General features: G+C 37.9%; 1 protein-coding gene across 1 annotated transcript in view; it reads right to left on the bottom strand.

Moving 5' to 3' along the window:
- FAM91A1 (family with sequence similarity 91 member A1) overlaps positions 1-23,725 on the bottom strand; it is a 36,438-nt gene extending 12,713 nt beyond the window's left edge. The window contains exons 1-18 of the mRNA XM_016166428.2: positions 23,391-23,725; positions 18,207-18,291; positions 17,069-17,220; positions 15,358-15,415; positions 14,600-14,667; positions 13,943-14,056; positions 12,635-12,725; positions 12,170-12,232; positions 10,788-10,894; positions 9,554-9,592; positions 8,928-9,040; positions 8,378-8,493; positions 7,471-7,583; positions 7,109-7,195; positions 5,155-5,287; positions 3,981-4,129; positions 2,616-2,750; positions 2,362-2,475 (exon numbers count right to left, since the gene is read on the bottom strand). Of these exons, the coding sequence (XP_016021914.1) occupies positions 2,362-2,475; positions 2,616-2,750; positions 3,981-4,129; positions 5,155-5,287; positions 7,109-7,195; positions 7,471-7,583; positions 8,378-8,493; positions 8,928-9,040; positions 9,554-9,592; positions 10,788-10,894; positions 12,170-12,232; positions 12,635-12,725; positions 13,943-14,056; positions 14,600-14,667; positions 15,358-15,415; positions 17,069-17,220; positions 18,207-18,291; positions 23,391-23,462 (1,809 nt within the window). The 5' untranslated portion in view covers positions 23,463-23,725. The remainder of the gene's footprint in view (positions 1-2,361; positions 2,476-2,615; positions 2,751-3,980; positions 4,130-5,154; positions 5,288-7,108; positions 7,196-7,470; positions 7,584-8,377; positions 8,494-8,927; positions 9,041-9,553; positions 9,593-10,787; positions 10,895-12,169; positions 12,233-12,634; positions 12,726-13,942; positions 14,057-14,599; positions 14,668-15,357; positions 15,416-17,068; positions 17,221-18,206; positions 18,292-23,390) is intronic.
- Positions 23,726-24,120: the final 395 nt, after the last annotated feature.

Here is a 24,120-nt window from a genome sequence, read left to right as displayed (position 1 = left end):
GTACTCAACGTGCCCACGACACGTCATCTGCCCCCATAAACTGGCTGCTCCTCCAGTATTCTTTCAAGTAGTGATGTCACCATTCCCATGCCTTCCAGGAATCATTCTTTCCCCCTTCCCATATCCTTTTGCAAACATCTGATCAACTGTTAATTTTATATTTGTAATAATTCTTAAATCTGTTTCTTCTCTTCAATTTTTATCATCACTTCCCTGATCTAAGTTGTCCTCATCTCTTACCTGGACTCCTACAATGAACCCTGATCGGTCCTCTTGCTTCAGGTATCTTCCCTACTCAACCATTCTCAACGCAGTCACCAGGCTGATCTTCCCGTAACACAACAGATCATGTCAACCCCCTTTACAGGCTGCCACCAATCTACAGGATAGAGCCTAAGCTCTACGGCAGGACAGGTAAGGCACACCACACTCCAGGACCCACCTACAGGCAAAACACTCACTGAACAACTACTGTGAGCTAAGCACTGTCCTAGGCAGCAGGGAAATAGCCATGAAGCAAAAGAAAAGTCTCTGTCCAGAGATTTATTTATGTTGACCCATATGCCTAGGACTGGCTCGCTCCTAAATCATCCTTCTATAACTCAGCCAAGTCTTGTTTTCTCTAAAGAGCTGCCCGACCCTTTCTCCTTGCCCTAAGGCTGGACTTGTCTTTAATGCCCGCACTGTATACAATTCTATTCAACACTGAGCAAAAACCTGGAACTGACTGTTGATGCAACTCTTCCCACCAGACTTCAGTTCCCTGAATGCAGGGAACATGTCTTATTTGCACATCTACATTAATTAACAGGGAACATGGCACGTACAATTGTTCATTGAGTAAATTAATGAAATCTTTACTGAGAACCTATCGTGTGCCAGAAAGTGTGCTGCGCACTTCACACGTGCATTCTCGTTTCACTCCCCCGACAATCCTGCAGATATAAATTGCTCACCTAACCATTAGCCGTTACTATTATTTTTTGTTATTATACAGTAGATATGACATAAATATAAAAGGAGTATCTCCAAAATGATACATAGCTAAAGAGGTACATGAAAAGAGGCTCAACATCATCAGTCATCAGGAAAATACAAATCGAAACCATAGTGAGATTACATCTTCGCACCCACTATAGCAGTTATAATCTTAAAAAAAGGTCATCTAATACCAAGTGCCGGTAGGAATGTAAAATGGTGTAGCCACTTTGAAAACAGCCTGGAAGTTCCTCAAATAATTAAACACAGAGTTACCAAATGACCTAGTATTTCCACTCCCAGCCATATGCCCACGATTAAAACACAAAAACCTATATACGAATGTTTGCAACAGTGATTACTACTCACAACAGCCAAAAGGTGGAAACACCTCATATGTCCATCAACAACGAACAGATAGATAAAACGTGGTATATTCAAACTAGGGACTCTTAGGCCATAAAATGGGATGCGGTGCTGATACAAGCTACAACATGATGAAGCTTAAAACCATTCTCCTAAGTAACAGAGGCCAATCACAAACGACCACATATCATATAATTCCATGGACATGAAATGCCCAGAATAGACATTCTAGAAAGACAGCAAGTAGAGGAGCATTGCTTCGGGCTGAGGGGGTGGGGAGGAAGGGCACTGAGAAGTAAAGGCGCTGGATTTCTTTTGGAGGTGATGAAAATGCTCTAAAATTGAGTATGGTGACAGCTGTAGGGCTCTGTGACTACACTGAAAACCACTAAATTGTAAAATTTAAATTGATTAATTGTATGCTATGTGAATTATATCTACATAAAACTATTCCTAAAAGTAAAAAAATAAAAGAATACGGTCACATAGGGAGCACAGGTAAAGCCAGAACTCAAAGCTGGGTGTTTCTACCACTCCTACGCTGCCAGACGAGGGCCCGGACGAAACCCAGATCGGACTCCTCACGTTTCAGCTTTCCCAATTTCAAATTACTGACATCTGACTGCAACTCAGCAGAAAGTTAGACAAATTATGATCTTTAAAATGAAAATTCACACGGACAATAGACTAGTGGTTACCGGGATGGCGGGGGGGGAGGGAGTTACATGGAGCAAAGTGGGTCAAGTATGTGGTGACAAAAAGAAATCTAACTATGGGAGGTGAACACAGTGTAAATATATATATGTCTTACTGTTAAAGTGTACAGCTGAAACTTAGTGGATTTCATTAACCAATGTCACCATAAAGTAAATAATACATTTAAATAAAGTATAAAAAAAAGGAAATGAAAGAAAGAAAGAAAGAAAGAAAGAAAGAAAGAAAGAAAGAAAGAAAGAAAGAAAGAAAGAAAGAAAAGAGAAAATCCAAAACTAATTGTTTTAAATAGAGTAACTGTACCTGAATCAAAACCGCGGAATGCGTTAAAGCATCATTCAACATCGTGAGCACATTTGACGTAGGAACCACCCCAGGATCATGACCCCAAGATGTTATTAGTAATCGATCATAACCCTATGGGGAAGAAATGAATAAAAGATGAGATGAAATTTAGAAAAAAAATAATAAATTGAGAAAATTACCCATAATACTGCTTACTATTTCTACTCTCCTCGAAAATAATTATATGAACAAAAAGACCTAACACAACATACCTGGAATATCTCTGGCAGTTTGCGAAGTCTTGTACCTTTGGACAGTAAAAGAGATGGTGGTCCCTGTCCAGTGATATGGTAGATGTACAGTTTAAACCATACAGAACTGACTTCTGGGATAGCTGGTCCAATATGCTGTAATCATAAAACAGGTAAGGTAAAGCTGGAATACTCATCTAAGGAAGCCAAGTTTCACAAGTGACCAAGTACAGTCCTATAACAGCCAATGCTTCATATAAACGTTAACCACTATTTTAGTTTATAAAAATAAATTTTAAATCTCCATATCAATTTTATATTGGAACTGAGAAAGAACATACCATCATTGCAATTAAGAGAATGGACTGTGAAACAGATCACCAAGGTTGGAATACTGGATTCATCCCTTCAGCAATATCACCTTAAGAATGTTACTTAAGCTCTCTGTGCCTCGTTTTTGCTCTTTTGTAAAGTGCCAATAAAATCTCTACCTCACAGGGATGTTGTAAGGTTGTTCAAAAAAAGTTTAAAATAGTACCTGGCATATAACAGTAAGATTCACATCAAAGTGTTCATTATTATTATTATTAATCACATACTATGTCTCACCAAAGGGGCTATCTTTCCATTTGTTTACAGTGTATGAATTCCTACTATGGCTAGTGGTTCTGTTAAAGAACAGGAGAAGTGTGTGGTGGGGTGGAATTGGAGAAAGCACACAAAGAATTATTTAAAAGGCTGGTAAATGCACGCCTGTCAAACAGAGGACAAATTTGTGGGGTAGGGTATGCTCACTGAGGCAGCTGGATCAGCACAGACAACAAAATCAACCTTGTACAAGAAGCCCTTCCTTTCTTCTACAGCATTAAACCAGGCAAGAGGTAATACTGAAAAAGAGCAACATAATCCCCACTCTGAAAATGGCACAGGCTACATCCTCGCTAAGTACGCAAGTCAACGCAACTGATTTACTTTTAAAGTACAAAACCAGAAGTCATTTTCACAATTTTAAAGAATACAGTCTTTTCAATTTATTTAGCACCATAGCCCCACTTCTAAAACATTTTATTTTTCCTAATTAAATTGATTTTATCCCTCAAGGCAATCCAGGCTTCCTCCTTAGGGCATCCAAAAATGCTATCTTTAAAATACTGCATTCATGAAGAAGATTTTAATCTACTGTGTCACAACTCACAAGATGATACATAAATAAAATGTACCAATCATACCTCACATATTGAACATAACACCTTACAACAACAATTATTTTACATTTCGTATCTGCAAATTGAGAATTAACACAATAAAACTGGTAAACCTCTTCTTTGAGTTGCCCCAAGGAGGAAGAAAATCACAGCACCAGCCGCCTTCCACGTGGGTCTTTACCTGAGGCGTGCAGCTGCTGACAGGCCGAATCTCATTGGTGAGGGGAGCCATGGAGACGAGCAGCGTGTAATTTTTGTTTAGAACTCTGCTGCAAGTCGCAGGGTCCAAACCGAGGAGGCTTTCGCAGCGCAGGAGATCCAGAGGAAAACCTGAATTATGATCAAGCACACACACAGAATGAAAGACTGACAACGGGAAACAAAAATGTCTAAGGCAAAATACTGATATTTACCTTTAGATTTAAAAAATTTTTTAAATGTAGATTATCTCTATTATCAGTATCCAATTTCCTAAAGGATCTTTAAGAAGACCTTTAAAGCTAATATTCTTTATTCCTTGGTCTAAAAGGATAACTGTCTACTGGTATTTCCTTAGACTATCTTTTACTTCTAAAACAGCGCGTGCTTTACCTTTCTTCCTCTCCAGTCCCAGACACTCCAAGGCAATGGCAAATTGTGAAAGCCTAAATGCCACGGGAAAGCTGTGTCCTTCCCTCCCCCAATGATCAATCGCTACAAAGAGCATCAGAGCCAAGTTCTGAATTTATTAGAGGAACAGGAGTTCCTCATTTAGAAACATGTGCCCTGGGCTGCTGGTCCATAAAGCATGAATTTGCTCAGTATACAATAAATTTTAAGTGCTCTCATTCTTATCTACCACAAAAGTGAGCGTGCGCTCTAAGGCAATAACCACACTGGACTTCACCAAAAGATTAAAATTGCTACTACTTCCTTTTACTCTTTTTATTTCTTAATATAGTAAAATATTTCAGTAACTATTTCAGTGGCATGTGAATAGAAAGCTCCTGTTTACTCTTATTCGATGGAATATATCATTCTTGAGATTGTATGCTTCCTCAATTAACTAAATTTTGGCATTTGTTCACCCTCTCTACTGATGCCTACTCTCAATTCCATCCAGCTACTTAAACATGTTAACACTCCAACCGTTCATCAGATTTAAATATTACAAATGTCAGTGGCACGTAAGAGAGGAGAAAAAGTAAAATACGGTAAGAAACAGTTGACAAGCAATGAAATTCACAAAACAAGCCTCTAGTTGGAAATTCGATATGCTGTCTACAGAAAATGCATTAAGTAAGTGATACTCAAATAAGTGAGCATGACCTGTTTAATTTCTTAGAAAGAAGTTCCACAGGATCATGTTATCATACCGTAATTGGGCTGCTCTGGTTGGGCAGTTTGTGCAACTAGATCTTTATTATGACGAAGAAACAGTATAGTGTTTCTCAGAGTAAGCGCATGGTCAAAATATCTCTGTGCTTCTCCTTCACCAGTGCTCTGAACCTAAACCAAGAGAAAATAAATCTTGCAACAAATATCATAATCATGCCATTCGTCCTAATATATAACGATATAGTAGTTATTAAAATATTAAAAATCAGTAAATCCAAAATTTGCCCAGGCAATACTGACACAAATATTAACCTCAATCTCAGCTGAGTTTCCATATGACTACGTCCTTGAAGATGATAGAAATCACCCCAAGTCAACAATTTTAATAACCAAATAATGCTAAATCATACCATTATGTTATACATCCCATGTATGATTCAAATGGGGTGCTTAAAAACTCTAAGATCTATATTCTGCTTCATCCAGAAATTACTTCAATCCACTGTTATCGATCGTGCCTCTAATTTTCATCAACCTGCTCACAACTTTGTACCACTGGTTGCAAAAGAAAATGGAGTCTGAGTCAACATAGCTGTTAACCACAGCTGAACATACAGCTTAAGTTCATCCAACAAGGATTCACTGAGTCCCTATTACGTACTATAATCTGTCCAGGAGGTAAGGATAGAGTAATGAACAAAACCCCTGACTTTACTGGACTTACATTTTAATGCATAGTCTTCTGACCCTGAGTCAGTCACCTGTTTAATATACAAAAACAGACATCCCAAACACGACACAGAAAGCAGAAGGACAGGTCTAAAAGGGGAAGTAACTAAAATAGTTCAGCAGTAAATTAACAAGATCAATTAAGTTTAATCAGGATGAGGCTTCTTAAAAAATAGCTAAGAAACTATTTTTAAAAACAAAACTTCAGACTAAATGGCTCTCTTGACTATGTGGTTAAAAAAAGAATAGAGATATATAAAGAGTAAAAGTGACCTTCCAACTTGCTGTATTTGATAAAAGACTAGCTGAGGTGAGAAAAATAAAAATCAGGAAAACAGAACTTAAAGTTTGCTAGAAAAGAAAAAAAAAACGTGTCAGGACATAATAAAAAAATTATTGACAAAAGATGATACAAATAAGAAATGGAGTTAACGAAATATTAAAAGTATTGAGGAAATAATGGAAATTTAAAAGTGAAAGCAACCAATTAATAAAAAAGATTATCTCAAATATATTTCTACTCTAAAAAATGAAAAAATGAAAAAATGTTATGGTCAGTTTTTTTGATATAAAGGAATTACGAAATCATCAAAAATTCTCTAAACAGCACATTTAATACACAAGAGTTCATCATTAAAGCATAAAAAGTACCAAAAGGTCAAAGAAGAGGTTAGGCACATAACCGTTTGCCTCAAGAGCAGACAGAATAAAATATCCAGGAAACATTTTTCGGTGAAAAACACCAAATGGGCAATCAGAGTTAAGAGACAAGGCTGTCATCACAGGGAAAAGGTGGTTAAGAGCAAATACAGCTCAAGTCTTCAAGATGCTAAAAGGAATCGTCAGAATGGACATATAAATATGATACCCAGGGACACTGTTCCAGATTTAAGATATGTGGAACAAAAACGTTTAATAAAACTGTTTAAATGGGGATCTTAGAGTCATACCAAAAAATATGCAATAAAAATTGAAGGCTGTTTTAGAAAAATGCAGTTTAAAAAATTGAGATTTCTATACCCCATTTCTTCATTACATCCAATTATGCTGAATTAGAGGAGATAGACAAATCATTTTTAAAATCACGAAATTCATTCATCCACTCAATATGTTTACGTCTAAATGACTGCCACAGTATTCATATGAGGAATAATATAGGAACGATCAAGAATATACCAAAAATCTACATAATCGGTAACTGATGTTTTATCAAGAAAAGGTTCCAGATGTCCTGACATCCCATAATAAGCAATCTAGACTTACCTTTTCTAGTTCTATAAGAAAGCTGTCCAGAGACTCATCTGAGAGTTTGCCAACTTCAAACATTGTGACCGCATGGCTTTTCAAGTTCTGCAACAAAGAAACAAAAACAAAAAAATTAAAATGTATCTTAATATCTATACAAGTCATTTAAGTTCTAGTTTTCCCTTTTAATGTTAAGTATAGCATCTTACATTTATATTACACTTTCCAATATATTTAAACCTAAGGGTAGGTAGGGAAGAGGCTGATCTTCTAACTACAAAAGTAGTCCTCACTAAAAAGTTACAATACTCCCCTAAGGAATATATAAAACGAAACCAGTTGTGTTTTCAGGAATAAATCTAGTACCTAATTTGACTTACTGGTGAAAGATTTCCCATCATTAAAAAGGCAGTGAGAGTTGAGTCAAATAGGAATGCAATACGCTTTGTATATCCTGTAGACAAACTCAAACTGTTTACGCTGGCCGTGTCAGCTGAAAAAAGAAAATCATACTTTAAAATCAAGTAAATGAAAAATAATTTTTCACTTATTATTTAGAATGAGAGAGTATTTCATGTTGGCTTTATTAAATGACCAGGAAGTACCAAAAGCAACGGTGTCACCATAACAGGCCCCAAGTCCTACCCATCTGTAACAGAGAAAGTTTTACAAAAATTTTTAAGGCACTCGCATTTATAAGTAAATTCCTTAGAAACCAGTTATAAACCAAGACTTGATAATTGTCAGATCAACAAGTCTAACTAGCCTAACCTCTTCGGACAAGTCACCTGGCCACCTGGAGTGAGAACCACTCTGTGCTCCTCTCCCCACTTAACATAAAACCATGGGCAGTGACCACTATGCTGTGCCTCCCTTTGCGCTCAGCCTATGTTATGGCCTCCCCTCACTCACCAGCTAGCAAGCTCTTCCTCTTAGCCCAAATGTCATGGTCCCCATGAAGGCTCTGGGCAATAAGGGGGCTCTTCCTCTTTGCTCCCCACAAGCACTGTAACACTTCTCATTGTTGTGGTTTTTGTGATTATGCTGCCTCCTCTCTCCCTACTACTACCTACCTACGAAAGAAGGTACCATAATCTTGTCAATTCCATACCCTTAAGACGTAGCACAGTGCCCAACATATTGGTAAGTACTCAAAGGCTGCATGTTGAATGAATGAAATCTAGAACAAAACTATAAATAAATCTAAAAAGTTCACTCTATGAGTGTATATTAAGACACAGGCCACATCTACAGAGAAGCTCCAAATTAAACTGAGTAAGTGCTAACCTGGATCTTCTTGACTATTTGTATCAGTGTCAGTAGCCGACGAAGCTTCTTGTACAGGACTCCTGCTTTCCCCGCCATCCCATGACAGGAGCATCTTTTGCGGATCTAAAGTACTCCTATTAATAAAGAAATCATTCACTTTTTAGAAATGATATAAATGATCTTATATGAAAGCAGCTACAGAAATCAGCACTTAAATTATAACCATCCATACAGTCATAGTTTGTATGGATGTAACAGTCACGGTCAAGCATGAAACCGAGACGTAGCCCACATGCAGCAAGGGTTCTTAACCAAGACGTGGCCAGGCGTCAGGGATTCAAGAACGCTTTAAAGTTACATGTGATGTTCTAAATGCTTTTTTTCTAGGGAGAGGGTTCTTAGTTTTCATCAGATTCTAAGAAAAATTCATTGCATAAAAGATTAAAAAAAAAACACTATTATATAGGGTTCACTTCAAATGACAGGGTGAATAAGTACAATTTTTCTGTGTGAAACTAGTTTTTTTCAAAAGGAAACTCTACAAGCTCATAACAAATAAATGACTTACTTTAATCTGTTTATGGATGGAACATTTCTCCATGATGAATGAAGTTGATCCAAATTTATTACTTGTCCCTTCTTATGGGCAAAGCCCAATCGGCAATACATGGAAACAGCATTCTGCAAGGAATATAAGGGAAATGAGCAATTAAAATAAACGAGACGTCAGAATCTTTGTAGAGATAAAATATTATAGACTCTGCCTATAGCGATCCTCAAACATTTTCAGCGCATAAGCAGAAAAAACCATATTCAGTAGGCAGACTCTTCCCCTAAGGTCCTCACATCGTGGGACAGGGAATGCTTCCAGTTCTCCGCCTGGCCCTCCGGAGGGCTCGCCCAGAGGGAGCAGCACTTGCTGCTTTAACTGACCTCATTACAAGACACCCACCAGCCTGCTTCCAGCTCTGCACAGAAGTGCGAGTGCTTCCTTTCACTCTGTGGGGTGGAATCCTGAGTGAAGGCCTTTACCTTGCTCTTCCCTATCTTGTAAGCACCCCTTTACTATGCACACTTCTGACTGCTAATGAGAATCTAACCACCTCTGTTTCTCAGTAGCTTATCAAGACAAAAGCCTATAAAAAAAAAAAAATCCATTCAGTAATTACATCATAAGAGTGTGAAAACACCTACCTTCACCAAGGATAAGTCTATCTCAAGGACATTTGCAAGCTGGAAAGGAAAATAAAAAATTGTTTTGCATTCTTAGAGTTATCACAGTTGCATCAGACACTTTAACCATAATCAGAAAAATGTTTTAATTATGAATAATTAAAAGACTGAATACGTTCTGCAATCAGAAATGTTTTTTTCTATATCTCTAACGTGCTGATAGTAGTACAAATCCAGGTAGTGACCTTCACTTAAAATGTTGATTCCTTACTCTTTAATTTTGTCTAATTTAAAATAACAAAATTCCTTGAGCAACCAATAGTCTACAATCCTTTACAGTCATGCAACACTTAAAGACAGGGATACATTTTGAGAAACGTGACAGGCGATTTCTTTTTTGTGTGAACATCATAGAGCACTTACGCAAACCTAGATGGTATGACTTATGTGGTATACTTTTATAGAGCTGACAGTATGATAGGTTTGTAGTGTAAGCCTTACCTTTGGCTTTTCATTTTGTAAGGCAAGTAACTGACAGGCATCCAAGGTTATCTCAAATAAATACACTGCCAGCCACAAGACTAGGTAAAGTGCCAGGTCCCCGCCCCACCTACGGCTCCTCTGTTTTAAAGATCTTGATTTCTATGACAGATAATTTGGTCTACTTGTTTTTTTTCTTGACCTTGCTGCATGCCAGAGCCTACAAGTAAAAACCTTCATTTCTTCAGTTTCCTAATGGTTATTGCTGAAGGGCATTTGCAATGTGATCAGAGCCACCAAGGATAGGTCCAATAGTAAAACTGGTTTAGAGAGGGGAGAAGAAGTCTGTGAGAAGCTCACTGGTGCCCAGATGAGTGCCCCAGGCATTTCCAGCTGATGGCAGTACTACCTGGACCTAAACCAGCACAAAACTGTCATTCATTGTGCCTTGATCACCTCAGGAAAGTTATACCTGTCTTTGGCCATAGGAATTTTTCAGTTCCCTTATAATCTTATGGGATCACTGTCATACAAGCGGTCCCTCACAATGTTATGTAGTACAAGCCTATAAAGACACACAAAAAGTTACTTACCAAATTTAACATGCATATGCAGAAAGTAACTCAAGAATAGTAACTTAAGTATATTACTAGTCCGTGATCTACCCATGTGTAGATTTTTAAAATATTGTCATCATATCATTAAATAATTTTACCTGCATTATACAAGCTCAATCTTGAGGTAAGATTCTTTCACAAGACATCGGTACACTTACCTCTGCAACATTAGTATGCTCATCTATTGAAACAAATATCTTATAGAGCAGAGTTTCAAAATAATCACCTTGCACTCGATTCATTACAAAACCTTCCAGAGGAGGAACTAAAATAAACAAAATTGACTGTTCTCAGTGATAAAATTTTATAAAACAAGTATAATTCAAATATCTATTTAAAAAGAGAAACCTCCAACTTAAACACTGAATTCATCTTTTGATTTATTTTATCCACTCAAGTTTTCTAAGACTTTCAAAGTTAAGGCCACACACAACCCTGTCTACAGAGAGGATTCTGATAGGAGAGCATAAATCCTACGATGAGTCATTTAATCCCCATGGCCATTTCAACACTACTGCGGTAGAGGAAATACCAGAGAACATGGACTTGGCAGGAAAGCAAGGGAACTGGGGCTGTTTCAGAATAGAGAAGGCTGAAAAGTAAAGGACTCTAAGTTGCTATACTACACGGAAACCAGGGAGACGTAAAGTACTGGCTCTCTGCCTTTCTCCCACCACCCCACCCCATCCAAAGAGGGGAAATTCACCTGCATGACTGCCACCATTTACCAGCAATCAGTGGCATGATTTGCTCTCGGGGGCTTTCTATTCTGTATTCTCCTAAGTGGCAAGAGGACAGACCTTCTGCAGCACGAGAGGCTGCCCAGTCTTTGCTCTCCACCTGAACGTTTATTCATACTCACTTGTTTCCATCCCTTTGGTCCAGATGCTCTAATCCAATTTAACAGAGTGCTCTGCCCAGCTAATAATCAAGAGGCACTACACTTTCCACTGCCATTCTCTGCTATGAGCACATTTCCCTTGAAAATATTCTGGGAAGATGGAGTGCCTAGGCCATAGCAGAAGTTGGGTATCCCTATGTTCCCTGGGCCCTAATGCCATCTAATGGCACCCAAACCTAAATTATTCCCAACGGAGAGAATAAGATAAAATTCAAGTGGTCAAAATGAAGATATCGTGAAAAACCACAATGTACATTTTAAGATATAGGTTCTTCACTTCGGATCTAGGTCACTACTCATATTTCCGGTCACCCAAGTACTTTTAAGGATCGAAGGTTTCTTTCTAGAAACATTTTAGAAACCTCATATTTGATATAATTCTTTACATTATTAGCCGTGTAATGACTAGTGATGGCATATATCTACTGAACACTTACTAAGTGCCAGGCCACTGCCAGGTATTTTCCATATGCCATTTCACGTAATCCTTGTAACACCACAATGTGTTACGAAGTAATGAGAAGAAATGTATTTCTTTAAAAAAATTCTAACACCCAAGATCCTAGAATGATTTGTATCTAATTCAGAGGGTGATACGAAGTGCCCGGCACAATACTGAAAATATTAGAACATACCTACCTGCTATACAACTGTCATCAGATATTGGTACATCCAGATAAATAAATCCTTTGTTATATAGACCTAGAGAAGAAAAAGTACTTGTTTTAAATGGAATACTAAATATCTGTAATTAAAAGAAATGATTCTTGATTATCTGTAAAGGTTCTTGCAACTGAATGCTATATGAAAAAGAAAAAAGCAAAACAGAATTAGGAAAGAATTATATTAAAGTTTTCAAATCTTGTTTCCTTTACATGCTTAGAATTATAAAATTTTTCTTATGATTCATCTGTATAAATTTCTAATGTATATGACTAATTATAGCCATATTGGAAAACAATGAACCAAGGTCACCCTTCAAAGAATAACAACGCTTTAGAAAATATTACTATTTTTACCTAATTGATAAATAACTGCTATTAATTGTCAATGGCTTAAAACAAGTTTTTATGTTGACAAAGACCATTTCTACTAACCACTTACTATGTACTACATTGTAATCTAGTGATCCAGAGAGTTGAGGGCCTGCATCGATGATCTTATCAACAGCGCATTTCTCAGGCAAAGTGCATATCTAAGAAAAGCAAAATATTTTCAATTAACTTTTGTCCAGATTAACTAATTCATGTCTCCTCAAATCTATTCATGTCTAAACCAATGATTACGCATTATTTGTTGAATGAACTATATATTTTTTTCATTTACTACTCTAGAATTCTTACCAAAAAAGCTATACACATAACCATCAACTAAGGTGCTAAAAGATGCTACCAACAGAACCTAAGAGAACAAAGTAACTATACTGATACTTGCTGGTAAGTAATAGGTGTTCACTAATACCAACATTTACCCATCTTCTTTGAATTGGTATCTGGTCCATTTGTGATCCTGAACCTTTCAAAAATGAAGTTTATTCCAACTCCACATGATCATTATCAGTAATGAGAAGTTCACTAGCTTATGACATAATCTGACAGCTCTGTTAGGAAATACTCAGACTGAAGCAAAATTTCTAAGCCTTCCATTCACCAGATTCAATCTGTCTTCTGGGGTAAAATAAAATGCAAACAAATAAACAAAAAAAGTCCATATGCTCACTTACATTTCTTCAACCTCACAAAGATGTGACCTGCTCTCTAGGGCCCCTTCCTGTAAATCATCATCTCTTCTAAAAATGTATAAGACTTATATCAAACGTGGTCTAACCACTGGAAATACCATTTCCCTTGACCTTGACACTATCACCCTATCAAAGCACCTACCACTTCGGTACAGCTGCTTGGCACAGTCATTAAGAACTCAGGATCCACAGCAAACTGCCTGCGTTAAAATCCTAGACCTTTACTACTGCTATTTCTTGAGCCATCACCTCATCTCTTAGTGCTTGCTCTCCTCATATGGGAAATGAGGTACAAATAATACTTACCTCTGGGGTTATGAGAATTAAGAGACAATACAAAAAGCACCTAGAATAGTGCCTGACACACCTAGCTCACATGGTATTAGCCAACACTGCTGGTAGCCGCAGTGTTACGCCAGTTCACATGAGACAACTACCTAACTAAACTCTCCAGATTACTGAACATGAACCCAGTCAAGTCTCCACCATTATTAAAAAGTATCCGGGGAACCCATCAATATTCTACCCTAGTAAGATCATTTTAAATTTTGAATTTGTTTAATTTTCTTCAGGAAAACCAAATAGTGTTACTTTTTTAAAAAATTACAGAATTATAATTAAAAATGATTTTTAAAACAAAAACCGTATGTTTAACTTTTCAAGATAACTACCTTTATGTCATCTTCTGTGATATATGCGGCCTGTACCACCCACCACGCCTCTATGGCAATTTCCACTGGCTTCACTGGTAGAAGATCACGGGCCGTTTTCCTTCTGAAAAATTTCTGCAACGGTACAACTTGCAATCAATTTAAAATTACTACTTTCTTTTACATCAATCATATAATAAGACTGTTTCTAACAGGCTAAATACCTTTTTAAATTCTCGTGTTTTAAAATCTGTTATTCTAGATACATTAGATGGAGAAAGTCATACTCCAATTATTTCAAAATAAATTGCTTCAAACACTAATCATTAAATCTGGATCTAAATCCAGAAACTAAAATGAAAACTAGGATGTCAAAATGCATTTGGAAAACGTGTACTCGCTTCACCCATTAAGTGAAAACTAGGAGTAGAATGAGCAAGTAAAAAGACCAGCAGAACAAAATCGATTTTTAAAAACAAATTAAATGTTTTATGTCTTCGACAGTTTTAATTCAATAATCACTTAAGCTATATCCTAGAGAATACTGAGCTCTTTTGCATTGTTTCTGTATTAGGCATATTTTATCATATTTAATCGGAGAAATTACGATTCGTTATTTCTACCACTTAAAAAAATTTATCGAGAGCCAGAAACGAGAAAGGGAAATGGCTAACTTACTTTTGATGATCTACACTGATTCATCAGATCAATGTACTGGTTCCTTCCTATGCCGAGAAGCCTTAGACCTGAAAGAAAAAGCCTTTCCTTCAAAAGCATTTAATACACCTTGAAATGTCAGTACATTCACAAGTCATTCAGGAAAAAACCCTTGGCTTTTGTTCATCTTTTGATCACTGACTGACAACCAATATCAAATTAAAAGGAATTCTTCAAATAAAATATAAACAAAAATGAAACAGAGGAAGTCAAGCTGATACTTTTGACAATGCTAAATGAGAAAATTTTTTAAAAGCAGAAGTCCTCCCAATTTCAGAGTGTCAAAGTGCACTTCTCAGGGGAATTTTCTTCTTACACAATAGAACTATGCCACACTTCATTAAAATAAGCATAATCAAACATCAGCAAATTATGTTAGTAACAACTATGTATCATGCTGTAAAAATATTGTACACAAGTTTTCTTTCTTCATTTGGTACACAGTACAGCCCAAGTATCAGAAAACACGTCATTCTCTAGAAATATATAGACTAGTCCTATTATTCTGATTCTACCAAAATAGTCCGAAATAGTCCTCTTAGACATTTAGACTAAACTTACACTAGATTTGTATCATCTGATACATCTCCCATCAATGATGTTGCGTGCTGTTCTCATTTTTCAAGTGTTGAAGGTTAAAAACACACACTACTGACACGAGAGCAACATGCACAAACATACTCTAAACATTACCTCCTTCAGCATAATTAAATACTTACAGTCAGCAGCAGTAAAATTGGGCAAAGAATCATAACTTTTCTCACTGTTCATAATGTCCTTTTTAAAAGAAAAATAATAAATTTTAAATGCAAAATGTTCTCAGATAAAGTATATAAATACATATTCCTATAGCCAAATAGAAAAACAATAATTATCACATGAAACACTGAAATCAGAGTTTGGCAACCTAAAGTATGCATGCCACATAGTGGCCCTTACCACATGGTCTCAACCTACTAAGTGAAGATCAGACTTTCAGGCCTGGGTGTCTCATAGCACTCTCTAAGGATCCCAGACAGCTACCCTGTAACTTCTGCCCTGTGGAAGCTATGCAAGGAACAGCTCAATTAGACCTCAGGCTTCTCGCCTCTCCGCACATCATATCTGTTCCCAGACTCCTACCCTGAGAACAGGTCAAAGAGTGTGTCACAGCTCTATCAGCACACGTCTAGGACATACATCACCAACAAAGCTTCTACCCACTTAGCCATCTTTGTTCCTAGGAGTCCCAACCAGCAGCAGAGCTAAACTCAGTATCCAGCCTCTTCCATCTGTTTTTCCAATAATAAACAAACTGCTTACTGTGACGATAAGTCCCATTTCAACCCAGAAGCTATACCCAATGGTATAAGAACAGAAACCAGACAGCAGCAAGCACATGGACATAACTGAAAGCTGATAAATGGGACAAAACCACTCTCTATTATCTCCCCCAAACCTATGGACAGCACCAGAAAAATAATCAAAGAGACAGCAACAACTATTGTACTCACTGAGTAGAGGCCACCTCCATTACGCTACTCTGAGTCTCAGGAAAGGGACTGGCAGAAACATAGGCTGTCAAGTCTCAAGCTTTACTTTGTATTTCCTCCAAAATAGGGGCACAGCAGACAGGACTGGAGAAGGGCCCATGAAGAAGGGGCTTAATGAGATAAGCAAAGGGAGCTCTTGCAAAGAGCCACATCATAAAGGGAACAAATATCACTGTTCCTACAGGCTCCCAACTCCTTTAGTCGTAGACTTCTCTCTGCTCTTAAAGTAGTGAGCACAAAATAGCAGCATTAAAATATAACTAAGTAGCAAATGAATAACAGATAAATACTGCCAATCTTCACATAAAGCTCACTCAAAAAGAATATATAACTGGTATTTAAAGTTATTCAACAGAGGCCTAAAAACTACCTTTGGAAAAAGGTTAATACTATAAAGTTAATAATTATAGAAAGATCAGCAGCCAGGGCTAATGTAGTTCTCTTTTCCTGACACCTGTGTTACATAACATTAGTTCTATACCATCATTTATTCTTGCTATGGTTAGTAAATAAATACCTTAAGCTTCTCTGAGCTTAATATTCAGTTCTGTCATTCACATTTTAAATCTTAATTGTGTATTTAAAGCAATAAATTTTATACAAACTCTGCTAACATAAATGACTGATTAATGTTACAAAAGCACAGAGGCACTAAGGCTTTCAAGAACATAGAACAGACACTTTTCCACTGTGAAAACATTCATAATGACAACTTCTTGTACCAGTGTGGCTAAAACTGTTAACTTGTAACCATCAGACCTTTTTATACTGTAAACCTAGAAACAATGTCCACTGTGGTTGAGAGCTGCAGAGCTGGTCCTCCTCTGCAAGGTGTCCCTGACATGTAATCCCGTCCCATCCGTAATGGTTCACATACACTGTAAACTTGTAAACTCACCTCCATAATCCCAGTATAATATGAGAATGGTGTTATCCTCAGGCCCTTTACCATAATATCTGATAGATGGTAAGGGTACAGCATGAGATGATCGCGACTGTATTTTAGTAGTTCCTCATAGTATTTACGTTCTTCTTTCTTGACATGTTTAACTGGGAGAAAGAAAAAATCCTCCAGTTTTATCGGGTGTCTTATACTTACAAACAATTATAAACGCAATGAGAAATATTTTACAAACAAATACAGTTAACAAGAAAAGAATGTAAATTGGAAAAAATAAATAAAATAATCTAAGTCAGAACAAAGGAGCAATTACACCACAAGGAATGAACCTCAAAATATATAAGTAAAATGTAAAATAGGACAGATGAGTAGAGAAATAATTCATACCAAATCAAAAAGCAAAGAAAGCAAGCATGGAATGTCTCTTCCAAAGGTACAAAACATAAGCTACAATTCACCCGATCCCTTACTTGTCACTTTACAAGACAGCCAACTTGAATGGCAGTTTTCTATAAAATCAGGTCTATTTTTAAAAATCATTTGCTGGGCTTTGATTTAAATGTAAAAAGTCCTCTGACTTACATGGACTACATGTCAATAGAAAACCTATCTTTGAAATACTATGCTTAAAATAGGGAGGGCAGATTAGCAGGGCAATAGAGTAATCAAAATAATCTAACAAAAAGAAAACATTAAAAATAAAAGTTTAAAAGAAAACATGGAACTATGCTTAAAATTTGTTCCAATTATTAGAGTTTTCATTTAAGTTACATTATTTGGAAAATTTATGGAGACAAAAACAAAATTCAAAGTCAAAAATCATTTAGAACTAATAATGTACTTCTTTTTTGGCACAGTTTCTCATCTAAAGTAAAAAGAGAACACCTAAATCAAGGTTAATATTCTACATGTAAATTAAAACTTCAAACAATACTCCAAAAAGTAATTATGATCAGAATTAGAAAAATCTTGCTAATGCAAATTGTTCTTAGATGGGATGGGTCCGCATAGAGTTTCTTAAAGTCAGTATACAGAATAATTTCAGTACAATGAAATATGTACTGAAAAGACAGAACTTACAAAAATAATTCGGCAATAGTCGTTTCCATCTCAATGTGAAAATGTCTCTACTCACCTAAGTTATTTTTATATCGTAACTGATTGCGGATACTATACAGGACAACCTGCTTTTCATATTCTCTCTGTGAATTTCCAAGACTCTAAAAAAAAAAAAAAATTCAAATAGATTTAAAACAGCTTCTAAACAGTACATTTTACCCCATAAAATTTCAAAACTTTGCCCCTTATTTTATCCCAGAATCTCAAAATCCAAAACTAAATAAAGAAGACTTTCTTAAATATTATAGCACTAACTTTCTGCTCTGGTTTTAGAGCAAAAATTCAATGTGTTTATTTTCAGTCTGCCATTCGAAAAGGCCTTACTGAAATTATGTAAAGTATTCAATATCAAACGAAAGAGCAGTTTGAGAACATAACTTAACAAAACACTAAGTTCTGCTTACAAAGATTTCCTTTCTGACTGTGTCCAATTTGTGTGTGTTGGATGGATGAAAGAATGGATGGTTGGTTTCCTGCACCTACATTTTTTAAAATTTAAGAGTGGCAACTAAGGATGGATCCCTGTCTGATAATTATTTACAGGTTAGGACTATGATGATTAGAAATTAAAATTTCTAGAGAATGTACGTTTCAAATGTACCTCTACATAAGATTACTTCTTAAAAATATCATCTCCTTATAATCTCATTAGCAATCATTTAGACAATTTTAGAATTCCGATATATTTTTAATGATCCAAACACTTTCTAGCTGTGCACTTAGTACATTAAGTTCAAGGTTGGGTTCTCATGAAAGCAAAAATATATATGCCTGATTATAGTCAACATTATATTCAACCATAAACAATTTAATACATGACTGCTGTCCTCCTCCTAATTACTAGGTACCTTTCCAATGTGCTATAAAATAAAATTAGACAATTTAGGAGACTAACGACAGAAAGATCAGAGGATTCAATTATTATACTTCTTACTTATAGGCTTTTTCTTACTCATAGCCAAGGTAAATGTCCACACACACACTTTCACTTAAAGCAAACTTCACAAAACAGATGAAACTCACATCTAAAAAAACTGGCACATAACTGGTACGTAGTAATTTAAGAAAAAGGGGATATGATGTAAGAAAAATAAAAATCTTTCTTTCTGTAAGTAAATCAGTTTATCAGATTAAACCAGAACTCACATTACTACTGGAATATACGTGCTTATATTATATTCATCCATTTTAACATTACAAGTAGTTAGAAATAAGGTTCATTGTAGAGAAACTATTCTACCATCCTTTGTACTAAAGCAAAGCCAGGGTCAATACTGAAGATACTTAGGGGACTTGAAATACGAGGCTTTCTATAAATCTTTTAAAGGGCTTCCTCTAACTCTAATGCCAAAAAAAGTCTCTGTCTCAAGAAACACAAAGCACACACACACAGCGGACAAGTTGCTAAAATCTTAGTAACTTCCAAATATGAGGATTTGCTCTTCTGTTTCGAGGTAAGTCCTTTCATTTATCCTAACTTACAACCATTTTCTCTCTTTTAAATGCCATTCCTGGTAACTCCAGAATAAAAAGTGTAAATCAAACCGCTCATACAAAATATAAGGATCCATTATTCGTAAGCTAATTAGAGAATACAATATCAATTTAACATTTAAGTCTTTGCACCTAGGCATTAATTTATGACTGGTCCTGATCACTACACATGTGTGCACACATACTAAGAACTAAGTTAAAAGTTGATTTCATTCTTCACTACTCACCGATATAAATATAACTGCTTTGTTCACAAAAATATTTTGGCTTCTCTCCCACTTCTACCCCGAATTTCCTACATTCACACTTTAAAACACTGGTGCCACTACAGGAGGCAATTAAAGACAGGTCATTTTACTCTCAGACAGTGCTGCTCCTGCAGAAATACCGACCAGGTCTGATAAATGAAGGTGGGCTGCATATATAACCGATAAGGGTGACAGGGACTGGCTATAAAACACCCACTGTGCATTGGGTTATGCTAAAAGCATAAAGATTTTTTTCTAAAGCTTTTGCTCCTACAAACTCCAACCCCGGTATGCACAGGCCCCCAAAGAAAATACACAGAATTTTTTTTTAAATTCTTGGATTATACAGGACCTCATCAAAAAATTTAATTAAATAAAACTATGAATTATTTTTGAACAATGAATACAAGATACTGGTAAGCTATATATATTTAAAAAAACCAAACCTGAAATAATAACCACATGCACAACTTTCTATGTATTTTTTAAGGTCTAGTATAAATATATATATGCCTTACTGTTAAAGTGTACAGCTGAAATTTATTGGATTTCATTAACCAATGTCATCATGAAAATATAATAATTTTTTTAAAAAATTTTGTAAATGAAGTCTAGTATAGCTCATATCACATAAACATATTTCGTCACAACCAAATAAAAATAGGTGTGAACAACAGTTTGAAACAATATCTTGAAATAAATTTTTGAAAAATCTGGATCACCTTCCCACAGCTTTCAGAACTGGGAAAGATGAGTCATTTCCAAATGAAACACATCAAAAGTTACTGAAAACTCTATCAAAGTACTTAGTATCTCTAGGGCCAAAAACCAAATTTTTTCCATAGAAGGAATAGTCTCCACTTTTAAGATGCTTTAATTTAGCTCCTGGAACAAAAATCTCAGACTGATGCCATCACTCATTCACTCCAAAAATATTTACTATAAACTATGTGATAGGTGCTCAAAACACGAAAGCAGAATAAGAGAACCAGAAAATGCAACATAATGGGGTAAGTGCTGTGAGTGGGAAATACAGAGCTGGGGAAACATATCTGAGTGTCAACTGCTCCAGATTTAGGAGGCTGGGGAAATCTCCCCGAAGGAGTTAATATCTGAGATTCAAAAAGAATTTACAAGTAATCTGTAGGAGACAGGTGGGTAGTGCCAACCAAGTCTGCATTTTAGAAACCTCACCCCACTGTAGTATAAAGTATGGATGCGAAGGTCCTAGTCGGAGGGCAAGTGACCAGTGACAGAGCTGGCACAGTCATCCACGTGGGGCCTGACCTGGGGAAAGTGGCAAGGCTACAGAAAGGCTTCACCAGTAACTTGTACAGATGGGCTTTGCAACACCTTCTCCAAGCGGAAGCTTAACCTAAGCTGAAACAGCTATTCTTTTAAGTGATCTTACCAAAAAAGTTTTCTTCTTAATGTCACATTTGAACCTAATTTTAACACTATTCTGTGATTATCTTTTTTTATTGTACGACTAGGTAAATTTATTTATTTTCAATTACACCTGACATTCAATATTACTTTAAATTAATTTTAGGTATTTTAGCATAGTGGTTAGACATTTATATAATACAAAGTGATTCCCCCACATTAGTCTAGTACCCACCTGACACTACACAGTCATTATAATATTATTAACTATATTCTCTAAGCTGTTCTTTACATCCTCGTTACTATTCTGTAACTACCAATCTGTAGTTCTTTCACCTTTCACCTTTTTCACCCAGCTCCTCAACCTCCCATTCCCCTCTGGAAACCATCAGTTTGTTCTCTGTATCTATGAGGCCGTTTGTTTTGTTTATTCATTTATTTTGTTCTTCAGATTTCATATATAAGTGAGATCTTATGGTATTTGTCTCTCTGACTTATTTCACTTAGCATAATACCCTCTAGGTCCATCTATCTTGTTGCACAGTAAAACTGAGGTTTAAGAATGTTCTCGCCAGTACTAAGGTGAGCTACTCATGCTGGACATAATTGAATCATCCATCTTCCTTCCTTATGCTACATTTATTTTTGTGAAAGGAAGAGTATAGAAAAATGAGGAAAAAAAAAAAGATTGTTGGTTCTTCCAGTTGTCTTAGGATATGCCACAAAAGCCTAAATAACAAAAGTGTCCATCAAAGCCTTCATTCAGGCTTAACGAGAAAAAAAGCATTCTTTCAGGTTTAGAGTTACATTCTTCCAGGTCAAGCCAAATGCTACAGAGGCAGCCGCCACTAAGGACCAGGAATTCTGAGTTGCTTAAATTTATCTACTTCCTTTTTCCTTGGTATCTCAAAGTCAAAGCATTTTCTCTGCCACGTGATGCACTGCCAAACCTTAAATTATTCATTTCCTAGAACTAAACCCCCAAACTGGGAGAAGAGGCAAAGTAATAATCCTTAAACCATCACCATCTAAATTTTCCAAATGTAACTGCCCAGCACCAATGGAAAACAGAAATTCCCTCTCAACCAAGTGAAATGGGAAGAACTTGAAGTTAACCTCTGACCAGAGAAACATTACTTAATGTATCACTATCTTAAGGTTTCACATCACCTGTCATGTTACATATTTATTCACTTGTTTACTATCTTTCCCCACTGAAATATAAGCTCTATGAAGACAGGGTCATTTGTCTTGCTGGCTGCTGCTTACCTCTCCTAGAACGTGGCATAGCATGCACTTGGTGTTCCATAAATATTTGTTAAACAAGTGAGTAAAACCTCGTGTCACTCTTACTGAAACATCTCTAACAAACCCATCTCTTCTAGAGGATAAAGTCCAACAAAGTACAAAGCCTCTTCAAAATCGGGCCCTGATTGCTTTTCCAGCCTCATCTGCTACCATCCCGACGCACTCACAAAACCCCACCTCCGATCAATATTTCTACTACACCTCCAAACTTTGGTGATTGATCTTAAGTCGCTACTCTCGAAACACGCTATCGCTCTTCCGAGCTTTTTAAAATGACTTTCCCTCTCTCTGGAAAATCTTTATTCCCTCTAATCTCTTATTCGTCCTTTAAGGCCCAATTTAAATGCCTCCTCTACACATCCTCCCGACACTCCCCGGCCAACTTCCGAATCCCTCGCGCCCGCATTTGCTATAACACAGGCACGTACGAGCTGCGACCGCCCGTACGTACTGGTTCGTTTCTCGCCCCTTTCCCACCGCCCTGAAGTTCGGGAGGTCAAGTGTTTTAAATCTGTTTTCGCAGGCGCCTAGCCCCGTGCCCGGCTGAAAAGGGGCTTCTAGCAAAGGCGCCAGGCGAGTCCAGCGTACGAGACCATTGCATCCCTTTCCGCAACGACCCCGTCCCGCCTCATCGTCGGGGTGCGGGTCGGTTTCCCCGAGACGCTGGCGGGCGGATGGCGGGAGCGAGCCGCGAGGCCCCGGCCCCCAGGGCGAGGCGCGCAGGGGACGCGGGGCGGGGCCCCCGGCCCGGGTCTCGGCCGCACCTGCTTCACGTTGGCCGGCAACTTGCTCCAGGGGTAGTTGTGCCGGATGTGGAACTCCACGTCGATGTTCATGCTGCCGGGAGCCCGGGCCGGGGGCCGCGGCGCCCCCCGCGGCCGGATCGCCGCCTCCCGCCGGCCGCCCTCGGCCCGTCAGGGGAGCCCGCGGACGGACGCCCCGCGCCTCACGCGGCGGAAGGCCCGGGCGCCCGCATGGCCGGGGCTCCCCACAGCGCGGCGCGGCCCAGGCCACGGGGCACACGAGCAGCGCGGCGCGGCGGCGGGCGCGCCTCGGCCGCTCCAAGTTTCTTCCTAGTTTCGGCCCGCCGGAAATGGCTGTGGCCTGCGTCACTTCCGCCCGCCGGCGCGGAGGGGGCGGGGCGCCCGGCCGGCCTCCTGCCCCGCCCCCTGCGTTTTGGGGAGCGGGCCACACCGACGGTGCCTCAGGTAACCCCTTCCCTGCCAGCTCGTTTTGTCCCCGGCTGTCAGTCTGTGGATGAATCATGACAGGCGCGTGGGTCTGCATGGCCATCGTTGGATGACCCATTTTCCCCAAAATGTGAACCCAGGTGGCCCAAGAGCGGGCGAGTACAGGCACTGAGGTCTGTTGTCTAAGAAGGGACGACTTGAGAAGGGGGACCATGGCTGGCTGTAAATAGTGCAAGAGCGGTGAGGCCCTTGGGAGCTCTCCATAGCCAACCCCGAACCGGGCCAGGTGGCCGGGGTCCAGGCT

This window comes from Rousettus aegyptiacus, unplaced genomic scaffold (genome assembly GCF_014176215.1).
Source record: "Rousettus aegyptiacus isolate mRouAeg1 unplaced genomic scaffold, mRouAeg1.p scaffold_m13_p_15, whole genome shotgun sequence".
Classification (NCBI taxonomy): Eukaryota; Metazoa; Chordata; class Mammalia; order Chiroptera; family Pteropodidae; genus Rousettus; species Rousettus aegyptiacus.
The sequence above is the reverse complement of the archived record's forward strand: the minus strand, read 5'-3'. Positions and strand labels throughout refer to the sequence as shown.